Source organism: Alligator sinensis, unplaced genomic scaffold, assembly GCF_000455745.1.
Source record: "Alligator sinensis unplaced genomic scaffold, ASM45574v1 scaffold515_1, whole genome shotgun sequence".
NCBI classification, from domain to species: domain Eukaryota; kingdom Metazoa; phylum Chordata; order Crocodylia; family Alligatoridae; genus Alligator; species Alligator sinensis.
Genome location: NW_005842096.1, coordinates 2,228,730 through 2,244,879, shown reverse-complemented (window position 1 = coordinate 2,244,879; position 16,150 = coordinate 2,228,730). Strand labels below are relative to the sequence as shown.

At 41.6% G+C, this 16,150-nt stretch overlaps 1 protein-coding gene across 1 annotated transcript in view; it reads left to right on the top strand.

The window, feature by feature from the left end:
- Positions 1 to 16,150, top strand: part of CEP192 (centrosomal protein 192) — a 100,024-nt gene that overhangs the window by 26,235 nt on the left and 57,639 nt on the right. The window contains 5 exon segments of the mRNA XM_025204721.1: positions 6,171 to 6,301; positions 7,923 to 8,958; positions 9,052 to 9,178; positions 10,870 to 11,044; positions 16,104 to 16,150. The exon segment at positions 16,104 to 16,150 is cut by the window's right edge and continues 19 nt beyond it. Of these exon segments, the coding sequence (XP_025060506.1) occupies positions 6,171 to 6,301; positions 7,923 to 8,958; positions 9,052 to 9,178; positions 10,870 to 11,044; positions 16,104 to 16,150 (1,516 nt within the window).

Genomic DNA, 16,150 nt, shown 5'->3' with positions numbered 1-16,150 from the left:
GCTCTTCTCTGGACCCTCTCCAGGTTATCCGCATCCCTCTTGAAGTGCGGCGCCCAGAATTGCACGCAGTACTCCAACTGTGGTCTGAACAGTGCCTGATAGAGGGGAAGTATCACCTCCTTGGATCTGTTCGTCATGCATCTCCTGATGCACGATAAAGTGCCATTAGCTTTTCTGATGGCTTCGTCACACTGACGACTCATGTTCATCTTGGAGTCATTTTCGACCTGGAGGGATGTGGGGAGTGGGGTTCCCCAGGGCTCGGTCCTCGGACCCGCCTTGTTCAATGTCTTCATCAGTGACTTGGACGAGGGGGTAAAAAGCACCCTATTCAAATTTGCTGATGACACTAAGATGTGGGGGGATGTGAGCATGCTAGAATGGAGGAATAGGCCTCAATTGGACCTGGAGAGGTTACAGGGGTGGGCAGATGAGAACAGGATGGGTTTCAACACTGACAAGTGCAAGGTGCTGCACCTGGGGAGGAAGAACCAGGAGCATACCTACAGGCTGGGGAACTCCCTTCTTGTCAGTGCAGAGGCAGAAAAGGATCTTGGAGTCATTATTGATGCCAAAATGAACATGGGCCGACAGTGTGGGGACACGGTCAGGAAGACCAACCACACTTTGTCGTGCATTCACAGATGCATCTTAAGCAGGTCCAAGGAGGTGATCCTCCCTCTCTATGAGACGCTGGTCAGGCCGCAGTTGGAGTACTGCGTCTGGTTCTGGGCGCCGCACTTCAGGAGGGATGTGGCCAGCATTGAGAGGGTTCAGAGGAGGGCCACCCGCATGATCAGGGGGCAGCAGGGCAGGCCCTACAAGGAGAGGCTAAGGGACCTGAACCTGTTCAGCTTCCACAAGAGAAGGCTGAGGGAGGGATCTAGTGGCCTGTTACAAACTAGAGGGGACCAGCAGGCATTGGGGGAGTCCCTGTTCCCCCGAGCACTACCAGGAGTGACTAGAAATAAGTCACAAGCTGACAGAGGGTAGATTCAGGCTAGACATCTGGAGGTGCTACTTCACAGTCAGGGTGTCTAGGACCTGGAACGAACTTCCAAGCGAAGTGGTGCTGGTTTCTACCCTGGAGGTCTTTAAGAGAAGGCTAGACGAACACCTTGCTGGAGTTGTTTGACCCCAGTACTTTTTCCTGCCATGGCAGGGGGTCGAACTTGATGATCTGCTCAGGTCCCTTCCGACCCTACCAACTATGAAACTATAAAACCTTGCATTCTATTATGTATCATTCATGTCAGGTTGTCTGTAGAACACCATAAGCAAAACCTCCATCTATCCCAAGTAACTCTGATTCCATTAGCTCTTTTCAAGGCTGAATATTATGAGCAGTCTGATAATGAATGAAAGACAGAGTGAAATTGTATTAAAATATCAACCACTTCTCATTGAAATAAACTAAAAAAATGTGTACGAGTGTGGTACTACTAACATGATTTTGCTCTAGTCAGCTATGTTTTGTTCTGCAGCTCTGTTAAGATCTTTGTGATGTATCCTGAGATTTTTTGTAGCGGGAAACTTCAGATTTAAACTTATTTTTGATGTGTATGTGGTGCACAAAATACAGAATAAAGGAATCCACATATTGGTTGTTTAGGCTGCACTTCTGTTAAGACTCAATTTGTTTTATGACTGATTTAAAACTACCAAGTCAGTCGTCCTTAATCACAACACACTGCCTTACGTGATTTGTGGTATTTTGGAATTGGAAACCTTTGTGCTTTAAATTCCCTTCTTTGTCCATACCTACATTTCTTTTAGTATTACCCATGTCTGAGAAATTTGCCCTGGTAGATCTCCAGAACTTATTGAAAACAGTCATTTTGAGCATATTTGCCCGTCTCTTGTAAATCCTAATATTTAGGCAAGAACTTAATGAAAAGTTATGTTACTTTCAACAGTTAAATTAACTTGCCAAGAGAGGTTGCAAAAAAGTTATTTTTCGTGGCTGATATTGGGAAAGAAATGGTCCATTTTATGAAACTTTCCAGTTTGTGCAAGTTCATCCCCAAATATTTTGAAGCTTTAATAGTTGGAATTATCAGGGGTATAAGATATACCCCTAATTCATCTCGTAAGGGAAATCGTATATTTTTTGGGGCAGGGTGGGTAAAAATCAACAATTCTTAAATAAATAAAAAATCAGATTTTTAAAATTTAAATCACATATTTTTAATTTTAATTAATTTTTTTTTAAGATGCTTTTTAAGAAAAATAAGCCTATATAAAAGATAGTTTTAATTTAAGATATGTTAGAGTTCAAAGATATCATCATGGAATAGGGATTATAACTTCTAGTTATACGTTATTTGAGACAGTATATTCATGTAACCTTTTTAGAAGTTTTATAAATAGTCCATGGCCTATTGTGACCTATCTTACAAGTTTCCAGAGGCTCCTCTATAGATTAGTAAAGATTAAATAAAACCGATCTACCCAATGTGACTCAGTGCTCAGTCTAGGATCCCATTAAGCATTTCTGTGATTCTTAGTTTCAGTTCTCAGACTAGATTTGTCTCCAGAGATAACATCCTTATTAATAGCAGCACATGAAGGTGAGAGATAACAGACCTGATTATCAACCCAGCAGCCCTCTTGTCTGAAAGTTTGTGTATGCTTCCCTCTCTAAAAGTGCAAGGTTTCAGTAAATTAAATGAATAGAGGATATCAAACAGCAAGAATGCACTTTTTGTAGAAAACAGTGATTAAGTCGAGGCTTCCTGGCCAGTGATTTAAATCATGATTTAAATCAAATCCACCCTGATTCTGGGCCTAGCAGTTTTCATCCCTTCCTTTTGAGAAGACTAGGACATTTGAATTGTTATCCTGCTAATGAGGAAAAAAATTTAAAGTAGTGTCCATTTGATTGTGTTCATCACATGTACTGCTGTTGAAAGGAGGCTTTGAAGCATCTGTCTTAGAGCCCTTTTGGTATGTAATGGTATGTTTAAACTTCGACCAGACTATTCTTCTATTGTTGCAAAAAAAATTTAAAAAAAGTTGGAAGAGACCTTTAATATACTCACTCATTTTTGAATAGGTTAACAAAGTGCTGCCCCTTCTGTTCCATTGAAATCAGTATCTAATTTCCTGAAAAATCCTTCTGTTTGCATTTTAATTTTGACCCAAAGCAAAAGAAAGACCCTGCATAATCTCCTGGAAACTGTTTCTAGGTTAGGGGGATCTCAGGGAGATTTAACAGGAAAACAGTCATGAGTAAACTAACAAATTGCAGTTTTGTTCTAGCATCTTGTCCTGGTATCAGAACCTTTAGTTCTAAACTGACTTTGATCGCACCACACTATAAATCCTTTAACCATATATCCAAGCACTGTCATGTCATTATTGGGGGTTTTGAGTTAAGAAAGAGTCTTTGTATGATGTTCAAGAGGATGGGAGGTTTAAGAGTTAAAGCTTGCTCAAATAATTAAAAGTATTAATATCAACAGTGAAGGAGAATTGGATGCCTTCGATATTAAAACTGTTTTAACACAAGATTTTATTGTAGTTGTTCCCTTGAATCACCTAGTTATTTTAGTCTGGAATTTACTATTGTATTGATTTTGATGTAATATGTGGTCCCAAAGAGCCATGATGAATCTTTTTTTTTTTTTTTTTTTCTTCAACTGAACTATCATGAATGCTGCATAATTCAGCTAAAGAAAAAAAAAAGCTTTGTGATGGCTGCTACTTGAAACATCACTTGGGATACCAGAATGCAATACAATGGCACTGGGCTTTCTCCATGGCCTTTAATGATGTCCTACAGGATCTGGACCAGAAAGGAAGACCCAGATGGCCTCACTACCTAATTGGGCTCAGTCACAAGCATGGTCTGAAACATGCCAGCTTGTTAATCCCTCGTGTCTATTCTTCACATTATTTATTCTCTTATCTCTTGCATTATGCTTAGTGTAGCTTAGCCTGCCAAGGTTACCAGAAGCAGTCAAAAAAACAGTGTCAACAGCCAGTCTGTTACTGGTAAAAGTTAGCCAGGTCTTGGGTGCGTCTATTAGTTATGCGCCTGACATTCTCCAAAAGCAAGATTACACAGAAGATTCAAACCCAAGGCAGAAACTACATTTTTTGCTTTTGTTCTATTCTTTCACTTTGAAGTCTCTTTCAAGAACTGCATCTGCTTTTCTTAGTACACAGTTTCTCAATTTTTTCATATCCTCTTGTGTAAGCATTTTTTTTTTGGAAAGATAAATTCTTATGAACTGCCACCTGCTTGGATTTAAACAAGGAAACTGATGTGACTGCTTTTGAGCTGTTACACGTACACCTACTTTTAATAAATAGACCTGTTAATAGATAGAATAAACTCTTCAACGTGAAGAGTTGTTGCCAAAAGAGAAACCCTGATCTTATAATTTTTATAATTATAAGAAGAATAATTATTAGAACTACTTCATCCAATCTGTCAGTTCCCGGTATGGTATTTCTCTGACTTTGTACCATGGCCAGGAAAAGCAGTCTTGTACAATCTGTTCATTTTCTTATGCATTTAGTGATATCTTAAGTTGGTATACTACAGATCAGTTTACACAGGAGATTTCTAATCAAGGTTGCTGATCAGAATTCACTAATTGATACTTGTCTGACTGGTCTCCTTAAGATGTTGTTACTATTCATCTCTGTAAAGATATCTACATAGATCATACTTGCAGGGAGAGAGGTACTTGAAATAACTAGTTCTTGGACTAGAAAGGTCCCTGGCTTCATTACTTTGGAATCCTTTTGACTAGAAGTGAAAGACAGCAAAGCAGTGGTCGGGGTTCCCCTTTTGGACTCTTACCACTGGTTAGACCCTATTATTGGACTAAGGTACTGTTTGAGCTTTGACCTAGTCTGGTTAGGTTACATTATCATCTCTGCCAAGTATGTTAGAGAAACTGTAGACTTCTGTTACTTCATGGAAGTTGAATCTAATAGTCCAGTGCCACTTATTCCCTGAATTGTAGTGAGCCCCCAAGGTACTTTAGTAGCTGAAAAACATCCTATCCCAGAGAACCAACTGCGTGATCATTCTTGTTTTATACTTTCAGGCAGATGTGTATCTCTTATTAAAAACACTCTACTTTAGACAGACCAACAAATGCAAATCTAGACAAAACACCAAAACCTCAGCGTGGCATTCCTTTCATTAACTTCCTTACCACTCTTAAGCATTCTTTGGGGTGTATTCTGAGTTTCATGGACACCTTCTCTCCAAACACATAGCTTTTCATCCATAACTATGAGTCTTTATCTTACTCACACATTGTATGTATGCCGGTTTGTTTGGTCTGGCAGCTATGAAGGCTGCTTTGCTCTGAAAACTTGTCACTTTATGTTCATTTGCTTGTCCCTCCTAAACTCATCTTGCATATCAGTATTTGCCTCTGCGGGCACTTCTACATGTGCTCTGAGGGTAAGGGGGCGCTGTCATGTCTCGCGTATCAGCATCCCCACGCTCAAAAACGGTGATGGGGGTGCTTGAACTACAGCTCATTGATTGAGCTTTAGTTCAAGCACCCCTGCTGCTATTTTTAAGTGCAGGGACACTGATACGTGAGAGACAGGAATCTGCCAGAGTGCGGTAATTGCCACGTTCCAACAGACTCAATTAATTAATCAAGTCTGCTCCAACACACTAACTACAGTGCATCGGAATAGCCTACACACTCATGTATAGGTGCCCTCTGACCTGTATATAAGGTATTAAGTTTTGAAGGAGTTGGAAAAAATTGGTTTTACCCCATTTTTGAGCTATACCAGTGTTCTGTTGTAACCACACCGATTTACTTGTTAGCCTTCAATAACCTTTTAATGAGTTGTGACTCAAGGTGCCATATCCTTAATCTTTCTGCTAAAGAGCAAAGTGTATAGTGTATAGTATGAGTACAGTAAAGATGCCCCAACAGGGCCCAAATTTATTTTTTATAATATAACACATCATAAATGAAAATAAGGAATATAAATGGAATATTCCAAAAATCATTATAGAAAGACATATTTTTAAGGGCTAGCGCTCTTGTGTTTAGGCTGCACAGTTTTGGATATACGAAGTATAACTAAGTCTTAACTGATGTGTAGAAAGCACTAAATGGTACATACATCCCAGGAATGTAGACCACTTATCCAGAACTGTTTCTGAACCTTTTCTCTTGCAGAAGACGGAGACATACACGTAAAGGAATATACAAACTCTGTGTCAACCACGTTCACTATTGGTGATATGGAAGCTGTCCCCAGAATAAATGAAAGCATTAATATGTATACTGTCACAGAAAGCAAAGCAGAGGTATTTGTAGTAAAATCAAGGCAGAGTTATCTGAATTATTTTCTCTGAATGTTAAAATGGATTTCCATGGTAATGTCAAAACTGACCTTTCATGATGGATGGGGGGAACCCAGTAACCTAAATGGATCGCATCAGCTATGGTTCTGCTGTCGATTAGCAGAAGCCTCTGATTGTCTAGGATTTCTGCGTGCTAAAGAGGCAGTCTTCTGACACTTGTTTCCTTCAGCTGTCATCTTGGGCTTCTACTTTTTCTGTTTTTTTCCATTTAAAAGTGGGTAATGTGTTGAACAGAACAATATCTTAACAGCATCCAGACTGATAAATTCATAGATGAGAGAAGAGTCTCTTCCAATTATGGATGCTATGTAGTAAGTATGTGAAATGTACATCCTGTGGGCTAGATCTAATCTGCAGAACCATTCCCTCTGGCCTGGTAATCTACCAGAAGTTGTGTGTGGCCGGTCATGGAATCTGGGGCCCAGTAGGCATGGCTTTGTGACAGGTAGGTGAACAAAAGGCTGCACAATACAGCCTTTGCTTGCCCTGCAGTTCCTTGGCTTAACACCTTTTGTGTACCTTGACCATGACTTGTCTACCACTGCTGTGGTGACAGATACCACTCTGTGCCCTGGACCTGATCCAGCACATGAGGGGCCTCCTAGTCCAAGATCTGTCTTGAGGCTGTAGGTAAATTTGATACTCATGCTCTATAGGAAGCCAGAAGGGAGCTAGACTTCTAGTAACTTACAAGAATATTTTTAAAAAGAAGAAGAAAGTATACTTTCCTAAGCAACAGGGATAACTTGCAACTGGCCAGATAGAGTTCAAGGTTTAAATGCACTAAGCCTGACTGGATCGTCCATCTGATTGCATACTGCCATAGTTATTAATCAGTCTTACCTATGCCTCTATAATATTCTCTTATCTCTGCTGCTCAGGAAAGTGTACCTTTTTTTATATAGTCCTGTTTTTTGGGGGGTGTTTTTCTCTTATGTCACCACTAATGCAGATTTCCTATTGAGTCACCTTGCCCAGTGCATGTAATGTCTCTCTGTTTAGTCCTGCTTAATTTTTTCCTTTGCTCTTCCATCTAGCTTAAGTACCTAAGAGTTCTGATCGTGGAAGTTAATTAGCTTTCTATTTGCCAATAGAAAATTGTAGAAAAAACAATCCTTTTCTTCTTTTCCACCCCTGACAGGGGCTGGGGGTATAAGGATATCATATAGTGAGTCGTCTTTTTTGTATCTTTTAACTTTTTGCATCTTTTAACATCCAGTTTGTGCTAGTAGCCTCTCTCCTTGTAAACTACCATAATTCTGGGTCGTCTTGGATGTTTCCATTAACTTTTTGGGACTTTGGTCCCAGTTTCTCCAGGTGAATCCCATGTTTTCAGAACTATTTCTTTTAAACTTACTCAGGCCATTCTATTAACTACTCTAGGCACTTTTTGAAACTTCTGCATTGCCTGGACCTAACTTACCCAGGTGTTGATTATAGTTACCTGATACATTCAAAAGCACTTAGCTTGAATTCTTCTCAATTTACTTTTGTCTAAGGCTGAAATGCAGAGTTGTTTTTAAAAAAGCAAATGCTATATTTGATTAATTTTATTTTGTTGTAGGAACTACTTGATAGAAGTAAACTTGAATACAAGCTGCCTGATTTCACAGACTCTGTCCTGAGCATTAGTACAATAGCTTCTGCAATTGCTAATGCTTCTATTAGTGCTGACCCTTCCCAGCTAGCTGCTATGATAATGGCACTCTCAAACAAAAATTTAAAGAAATCTTTCCATCCTGAAGCTGATAAGGATACAAATCTCTCCGCTCATCAGCTTTTATCCAGCAATGTAGAAAACAGTGCATTTGATATGGAGAAATACCTTAAAAAAACAGAAGAGCCTGAGCATGGAAGCGAGCCTGACAACTTTGCAAAATACGAAGCATTCATCCAGGACCGTGATAGCTTATTACCAGATGAACATAAACATCAAGATACTCTTGCAATGGATTTGTTAAAGATGCATAATAAGAATCGAAGAAGAGAGCAACAACTTCTGAACTGTAAGGAAATGACACATGAAGGAAATATCACTCAAGATTTTTCTTGTGCATCTAACTTTCCTTTGGATGTAAAGAAAACTATAATTGGGGCTAAATGTTCAGAAGCATCGGACTTTATAAGTGAATATCCACAACCAAAGAGAACTAGCCTGACCTCGGATGTACTAGACACAGGAAATATATCTAATGAAAAGGAAGCACAAATGCTCTTGAGTGATTCTGCCACAAAAAAGGAGGTGGCACATAGAGTCAAGTCTGTTTCAGTAAAACAATCTAGTAAGCAAACCAGTCATGTTGCAGGCTGTTCTTATACCGGTGTAACTGATAAGGCGATGAACTTAACTGTTCCTGTACCAAGTGAGTCAGTGGATAGAACTGCTATCAGAAGCAGTGTGTCAATAAGCAACTTAAAACCTGTCCAGGAATCTAGTATTCATTATCCTACCAAAGCAAAGTCTACACAGCAACTGACCAAGGATGAAAGACAAGGGGGAAAAATGCAAAAGAGAATTATGGAAGCTAGTACTGCTTGCAATAGTGATAAAGAATATCTGACTTCTGGAAAACTTTCTGAGATGTCTCAGAAGAGTGTTGGTAAGTAACCATACAGCCTTAACTGTCATCTTCTTGTGCTCTGTCTTGCCCTTTTTAAGTGGCATTTCACCAACAGAATTATTATTTTAACAGAGCAGAAGTCAACAGCTCCTGAATGTGATTTGCAGTTTTCAGAAGATGAGCAATACAGCTTCAGACCTTCCACTTCACCACTAATTCATTCTTCTCCCAGTGAAGCTTCTGGAACATCTGTTTCAGGGTAAACATTTTTTTGAGGGGAGGAGAGGAATTAGTCATTCTGAATAGTCTATGCTGAATTTTTAGCTGTTGAATTATTTGAAAAGGCTGCTTTTGAACCTGGTATATTGTAGGTTCCTGTTTTAGTTGAATAAAAAGTTATACCTAATGTCTTTAGTTGTACATAGTCTTTCCAAACTTGCAAGTGGCAGTATGTCTATGTAGTGGCTGACTTTCTGTATTTACCTACTGGTTTGAGAAGGAGAGCAAGATGGTGGATAGTAATCTTGCCATTTCTTGTTGTTTATCTCATTTAACACCCTAATACCCTTCCTGCTGGCAACATGCACATTTAAAGGCTTATTTCAAATAAAACTCCCAAAATCTGGTTTAATTTTTGTGGCGCTCATAATTATCGTTTCACACTCAAGCTGACAGTTTGTATCAGTTACTCTATTGTAGCTACCATAAAAGACCACCAAACCATTTTAGTGAACTCCAGATTCTGACCATTGTCAAGCCTAAACTGGATTTGTAGGTCTGTGTCTAAAGTACCTTTTACAAAATATAACCATGGTTTGGGGCAAATATGCTATCCTAAATCAGGACTGTCCAACATCTAAGTGGCCAGGGGCCACACACCATACAAACTGCACCAGCAGGGACTGCAGTAGCATGAGCATGGGCCCCTCAGGCTGCATTCCATCTACCTTGCACCATGCACATGAGCAGGTCCTGACCACTTTGCCATGCTGTATGCTCCCCTGGAGCAGCCAGAGAGATAAATGGGTGCAATGGCTGGGGAGGGGCTATACAACTCATTGTAGGCCGTATGTGATTTCTAGCCCCTGCCAGCTCTGTTGTAAATGTATGTCTGGTTCCATAGCTATTGGTTTATAAATTGAAACTGGCCTCTTGCAAAGTTCAAGTAATCTCTTACTTTAACAGTGGGAAAAAAATGAGTTTAAGTTGCATAACTATGATCTGTACTTAACTGCATTATATACATGCAGCTGAAGGTCTTAGGACTATGAGGTACAGTTTTTGTTAGAAATTAAGATGCATTATATTTAAAATGTACTGTAGTGCTTTTATTATAATATAGGAAATGTAACTTTAAAGTATGTATCTGATACAATGACAGAAATGCAGATGAGTCTCAAGCATTTGTAGTTTACCTCATGCACGGAGAAGTGTTTTTTCAGCAGGGGTCAAAATCTTTTAGGTAGGTGTGAGCTGAAAAATACTGGGCACCCATTATGAAAAACCTGCTTTAGATTTTCTGAATGTTAAACAGCTCCTAAGGGAGTTAAAGATAACTAAATATACAAATGTTACTGCATCAATGTTTCCTTGGCTTGGTGGCAATTTACCTATTCTGTTTTGTCAGGTTCTACTGCTATTTTAGTTTAATCTTCGCAGACATATATCCTACTGAAACTGGGGAGTTGTACATATATAGTCAAGGGTAGAATTTCAGCTTTTACATAAAGCATAAAATAAGTGCTTAAGACTTGATGGTCAGACTCCTAGTGTTGGCATGAGGTTTTGGAGTGGTGTTTTGGTTAAGTAACTCAGCCATTCTTTGACAACACTAAATAGTCTACTGGTTGAATTTGGAAAAAAGCTAGAATTACAGTATAGTACTTAAATTATGCTTTTTAGATGATGATACAGTCAGTGTTGACACATTTTTCATTTTCTTTTCTTCAGATCTGAAATTGATTCTTCTGACACAGCACCCTGTTTTCAGAAAGCTTCCTACAAAGACAGTGTACTGCTTCAGTCCATATGCTCTAGTCCCAATATAAGCCAATTAACATACGTTTCTTCAACTGACAGTGCCCTTAAGAACTCAGCCATTGTGTCTAGTGTAGAAAGACGCTGGGTAAGTTAGCTTTTATCTGATCATATACATACCCATCTTTTGGGTGGGGGAAGAGGGGGAAATCTCATGTAATTAACTTTATAGTCTAGACTAAATGGTTTTAAAGAACTTGCATATAGTTTAACTTTAAAAATTGCCACACTTGTGGATACTTTAAAGATTACTCTCCAAGGAAAGTTTCCTCCTTTGCTTTTGTTCACTGAAGTGGGTTCAAGGGTATTTTTTAACCTGAGCAGGTAATGCTGAAATTTTACTTGTCAGATGCTTCTATGAGAGATTGGATGATTAAATGATTATCGTACCATATTGGGACCAAAATCTGAGTAGTAAAATAAGGAAGATTATTTTTCAGTTATATTCAAACATGTTTTTACAATCCTTTGTCTACTTCAAACTCTTACAAATGCCTGGAAGTGAAGAGCTGAGATTTGAGTTCCTCCCTGATCTGGCAGTGGCAGACTGAAAGAATTCCATCTTTAGTAGTTCAGTCTTTTGGAAATTCTCAAACAAAACTAGAGGCAAATTGTCTCAGCTGCCAGCGGAGGGTTCGGGATTGAGAGTGTGGTCGGGGGTAGAAAGGTAAGAAAAGTTTATTGACTTAACAAACACACGACTATGCGTAATATAATAAGACAACAAAGACAGACAACAGTAATGCATGTTGGCAACTTATTGGCAGTCCCTTCTGATGCCTGATGGTACAACAAGTTTCTCTTTTGCAAAGCTTAGCGTAGTTAGGCGTCCCCAATCAGCAGTGTCTGAGGGGTACCGGGAAGCACCCGGTACCCCTCAGTCCTTGTGCTCCTTGAGATCTACAGGCCCACCGAATCCAGGTTAGCAGCTAATCTTAAATCAGTAGCTTTTTTCACAGAGCTGCATTTTCCTTTTAAATTATTTCTGGATGTGCTAGGCAATTTATAACTTCTGAGCTATGCGGATAACTTATAGCAATTTAGATTGTTCCATTATAATTATTCTTATGACTGACCAATAACAGTACATTCTTCTGATAAGGTTAATTTTAACTGCGCCACAAAGCCTACTACCACTGCTACAAGGCTTTGCTAAATTTATTAGGCCTCACTACTCTTTAACTTTAATTAGGCTCTCAGTGGCAGCAAACAGCTTACAATACATAAACAAATGACAAGAAAGACCTGGTCTAATCTTCACAGCATTCAGCAAGCACCTTGGACACAATTTTCAGCTGTCACAGCAAATTCATGGTATCTTCTATCTTTAAACCTCTGCCCAAAACACCTGATATTTTGCTGTACGAGTTTAAAGGTATGAAGTATGTTCTGTTCCATTTTCAGACCAGTTCATGGGGCATGTTGATAGGGCTGTAACACGGAGCCAGAGCTGCTGTGTGGGGCCAGCAGCTAGGCAAAGGCCAGATGCTAGAAAGTAAGCAGGCCAAAGACAGCAAGGGCAGGTGCTACCACCAGAGGAGTGAGTATCACGGAGCTAGCTGCCCTGTACTAAGCAGCCAAGGGACTGACCTATCAGCAGTGCAGAAGTAAAAGCTGCAAGCAGCCGGGTTAAGTTGTAGCAGGGGAGGGCAGGTTGGCTCTTAAGCCAAAGCAGAAACCACCGTGTGTGGCTGGAAAGTTGCATGACAGGAAGTGGGGTGGGGCTTTGGAGTATATAAGCCTAGTGCCTGAGACCGAGTGGACAGTCTGGCCCTGCATGCTGCAGGGAGAGGAGCACCTGAGGAAATTGGGGCTGGAGACAGACTGGCAGGCACCCAAGCTGCCCCATAGGATGGGAAGAATAGAGCTAAGGGGGATTTATGTTGGTGAGGAGGCAGTGACCCAGTGGGGTGAATTTTAGTTGGGCAGCAGTTTGCTGGTATTTATGTTGGAATTAAGTTTATAACCAGAAGACCAGGTGGTGGCTAAAGGGGAGGATGGAGGCCATGGATGATGGGGCACTCTGTGATAAGCAGCCTAGCCTGAGGTCAGGGACCCAGAGGGCTGTTGTAGATGAGTTGGGCCAAGGCTGGGAGAACTAAAGCCAGTGGGAACAGCCTGGCCTGGAGTCAGGGGCCCAGAGGGCTGGTACAGTGGCAGCAGCCCAGCTTGAGATCAGGGGCCTAGAGAGCTGAGGACTGGGACAGAACTAAAGCAGCTGTGCTGGGGCCAGGAGCCTGGAGGGTTGGAGGAGTCAAGCTGGGATGGCTGATGCTAAAGCTAGAGAAGCTGAAGCCAGAACAGGTTTAGGTTGTGGGCTAAGGCCTGGGGAAGAGAGCTGAGGCCCAAGAGGGGCAGAAGCTAAACTAGGGTCAGGGGACTGGGGAGAAGTTGAGAGCCTGGCCAAGACCAGGGGCCCAGCATACTGAATTGGATTGCTTTACGGAAGGAGCCAGAGGGCCCGGTGGAAGAATTCAAAGGACCGCAAGGCATGGCCATGGCAGTAGCAAAAGACAGACGACTCATAAGGCAGTTGCTGCCCTGGGGCACTGGTAGGGCTGGTGGGCCACAGTGGAGTGCCCGAAGGGGAAAACTTGGCTGGCTGGCACAGGAAAGATGGGCTGGCTGAGGTGAGCTGGGCTCAGTCTCAGACTCTGGGCCTCCCTAAGCCCTGTAAGTTGCATCAAGGTATGGCAGGAAAGGTAAAAGGGGAGGGTACCCTAAGGAGCCAGAGTGAGACAGGAGACACCTGACAACCAGGGGGTGTCACAGTCACTGGTTGGGGCTGGATCTTGCATTGTCTATAACATTTTATTTATTTATTCATTCATTTATTTATTTTTCAAAATATTTTTCATGACCTTTTTTGAGTACTGTTTATAGAGGTGATTGCATAATAGCTCAAAATAAAGTTTTACTCTTGTATATTGTGTGGGAAGGGTAGAGGGTGTGGGGGGGTGGGCAGTTGTGTGTGCCATGTGGGGGGCTGCACATGCGCCAGATCCTGGGAGCTGGCTTGGGGGTGGGAGGAAGAGAGGGGCAGGGGGTACATGCAGCAGAGCTTGCCCAGGTGGTGCAGGTAGGGCTCCCCCGCAGTGTTCCACATGGGGCTGAGTGCTGTCTGCTCCCACCCGGGACAGCTTGCACCTACTCTGGCCTGTGCTCTTGCCTGCACCCATCATGGCCTGATCCCAACCAGTGCACACAGCTTCCTGGTAGGGCTGCCTTCCACCCACTCAGCCTGCCAGCTGCTTATTGCACCAGGCAGGCAAAGTGGGTGGAAGGTGGCCAGGAATGCAAGCCAGAGCCCCATGCGCTGGGGCACGGGCTGCTTGGCTGCAGCTTCCCCTGGCCCACCGCTGCTTCCCTTTGCTTTCTGCTGTCTGGAGTGCTGCAGCAGGGGCAGTAGGCAGTAGTATCCAGGTGTCTGTGGCAGCTGTGGAAGCAGCCCCCTGGGAAGCTGTGTGTGGTGGCTGGGCCATCAGGCAGGTGCAGGGTGGGAGCATGACATGCGCTGGTCTAGGTAGTAGCAGATGGGGCTCAGCCCCATGGGGAGTTCTGCGGGGGCAACTACAGGTCAGATGCAATCAATTGACAGGCACCCACCTGCAGGCCAGGTCCAGTCAGCTGGCAGGCAAGATCTGGCCTGTGGGCTGTATTTTGCCCACCCCTGGTGTAGAAGAATAAAGCAGCAGGTTTTTGCTTTACTTTCTGCAGTTTTATTAACAAAAGATAGGCACATTAAAAAGTAGGAGTTCTTAGTATGTGCAGATAGAAATTCAGTCTGATATTTTTGGTTTGTTCCCTGGTCAGGGACTTGGTGTTTCTTGCTAGAGGAAAATTGTGCTTGATCAAATGGCTTGCTTACTGCATAGCTCTTTCATACACAGCCAAGACTGAGTTGGCCTTGCCTTGGTTTCATTTCATTGGATCTGAAATATTTGTGCAGCCTTGGATTGACACAAATGGAGGTGGGAAATGTTACAAACCTAACTGCATCTGCTTTCAACAAGGGTGTGTGTGTGTGTGTGTGTGTGTGTGGGGATATATATCTATATTGAGAGAGAGCTATCAATATAGAAGCAGATAGCTTTGTAAATATGGCCTTTCGTGAAACTCACCTTTTATCTCGCTGTCTCCCATTAACATATAAGCTCTGGTCCGAACAGACTCCCATTAAGGCCAGTTTCTAGCTCTTGCAGTATGTCTGTATTACAATCCAGAGGTACTATGAGTGTTAAATGAGCTAGCTCATGTACCTATCACAGTTTGTGGCAGCATATCACTCAGGTGAGGCTAGTCATAGGAATATTTATTCAAGGTCCAAGTTAGGCTTTATGGTCTCTGCAAGCTGCAGATGCATATGGATCATTCAAGCTACCTCAGGCAAGTCTGTAATGAACAGTGTACTGGTAGTTACTCGGGCTAGCATAGGAAAGTTTTTATGCAAGTGCCATTGCACCTTTTAGACAGCAGTACATATGTACCTGAACTGTATGCAAAACTGAGGCTCTTTTGAGTAATTGAAAAAGTCTATACTACATTTCTGTTTCTGGCTAGACACCAAAAGAAGCAAAGGTGGTATGGGGAAATCTAGTTAGTTCTGAAGTGAAGTAACAGAAACTACAACTCTGGAAATGGTAGAAGTCAGCAAGAGAGCAGTATTGACTTTACCCAATGTCTTTCTGGCTGAAGAGGTAATAATTCTCAGGTCTATTATGGAGCTCTCTGACTACCTCACAGAGATTTGCTGTTAAGCTAATCTTTCACTCATGCCAGGTCAAGTTTAAATGGATACTTGGATGAGGCAACTACAAACACTAGTGGACTTGAGAAACAAGCTAGCAAAAAAATGTGTTTTACAGACTGCATCTACCTGTGGATTAATTTGTAATGTTTAAGTGTTTTAAGCAGACCAGGTTTTTAAAACACTTACAGGGGCGTAGGTTGTAGCCATGTTGGTCTAAGGACATAGGCAGACGAGGTTCTTTGGGTGAATCTGATATCTTTTATTATTTGGTCTAATAAAAGATATCAGATTCACCCAAAGAGCCTTGTCTGCTTAAAGCACTCTTCACTCTTTTTGTATGTACTGTGTTTATTTTCTGACATCTTGTAATATTAATTTTATACTTCTGTCTACTAAGAGTGAAGATGCTATTGAGCTGAGCACAACTATTGTTCGAGCAAGTCC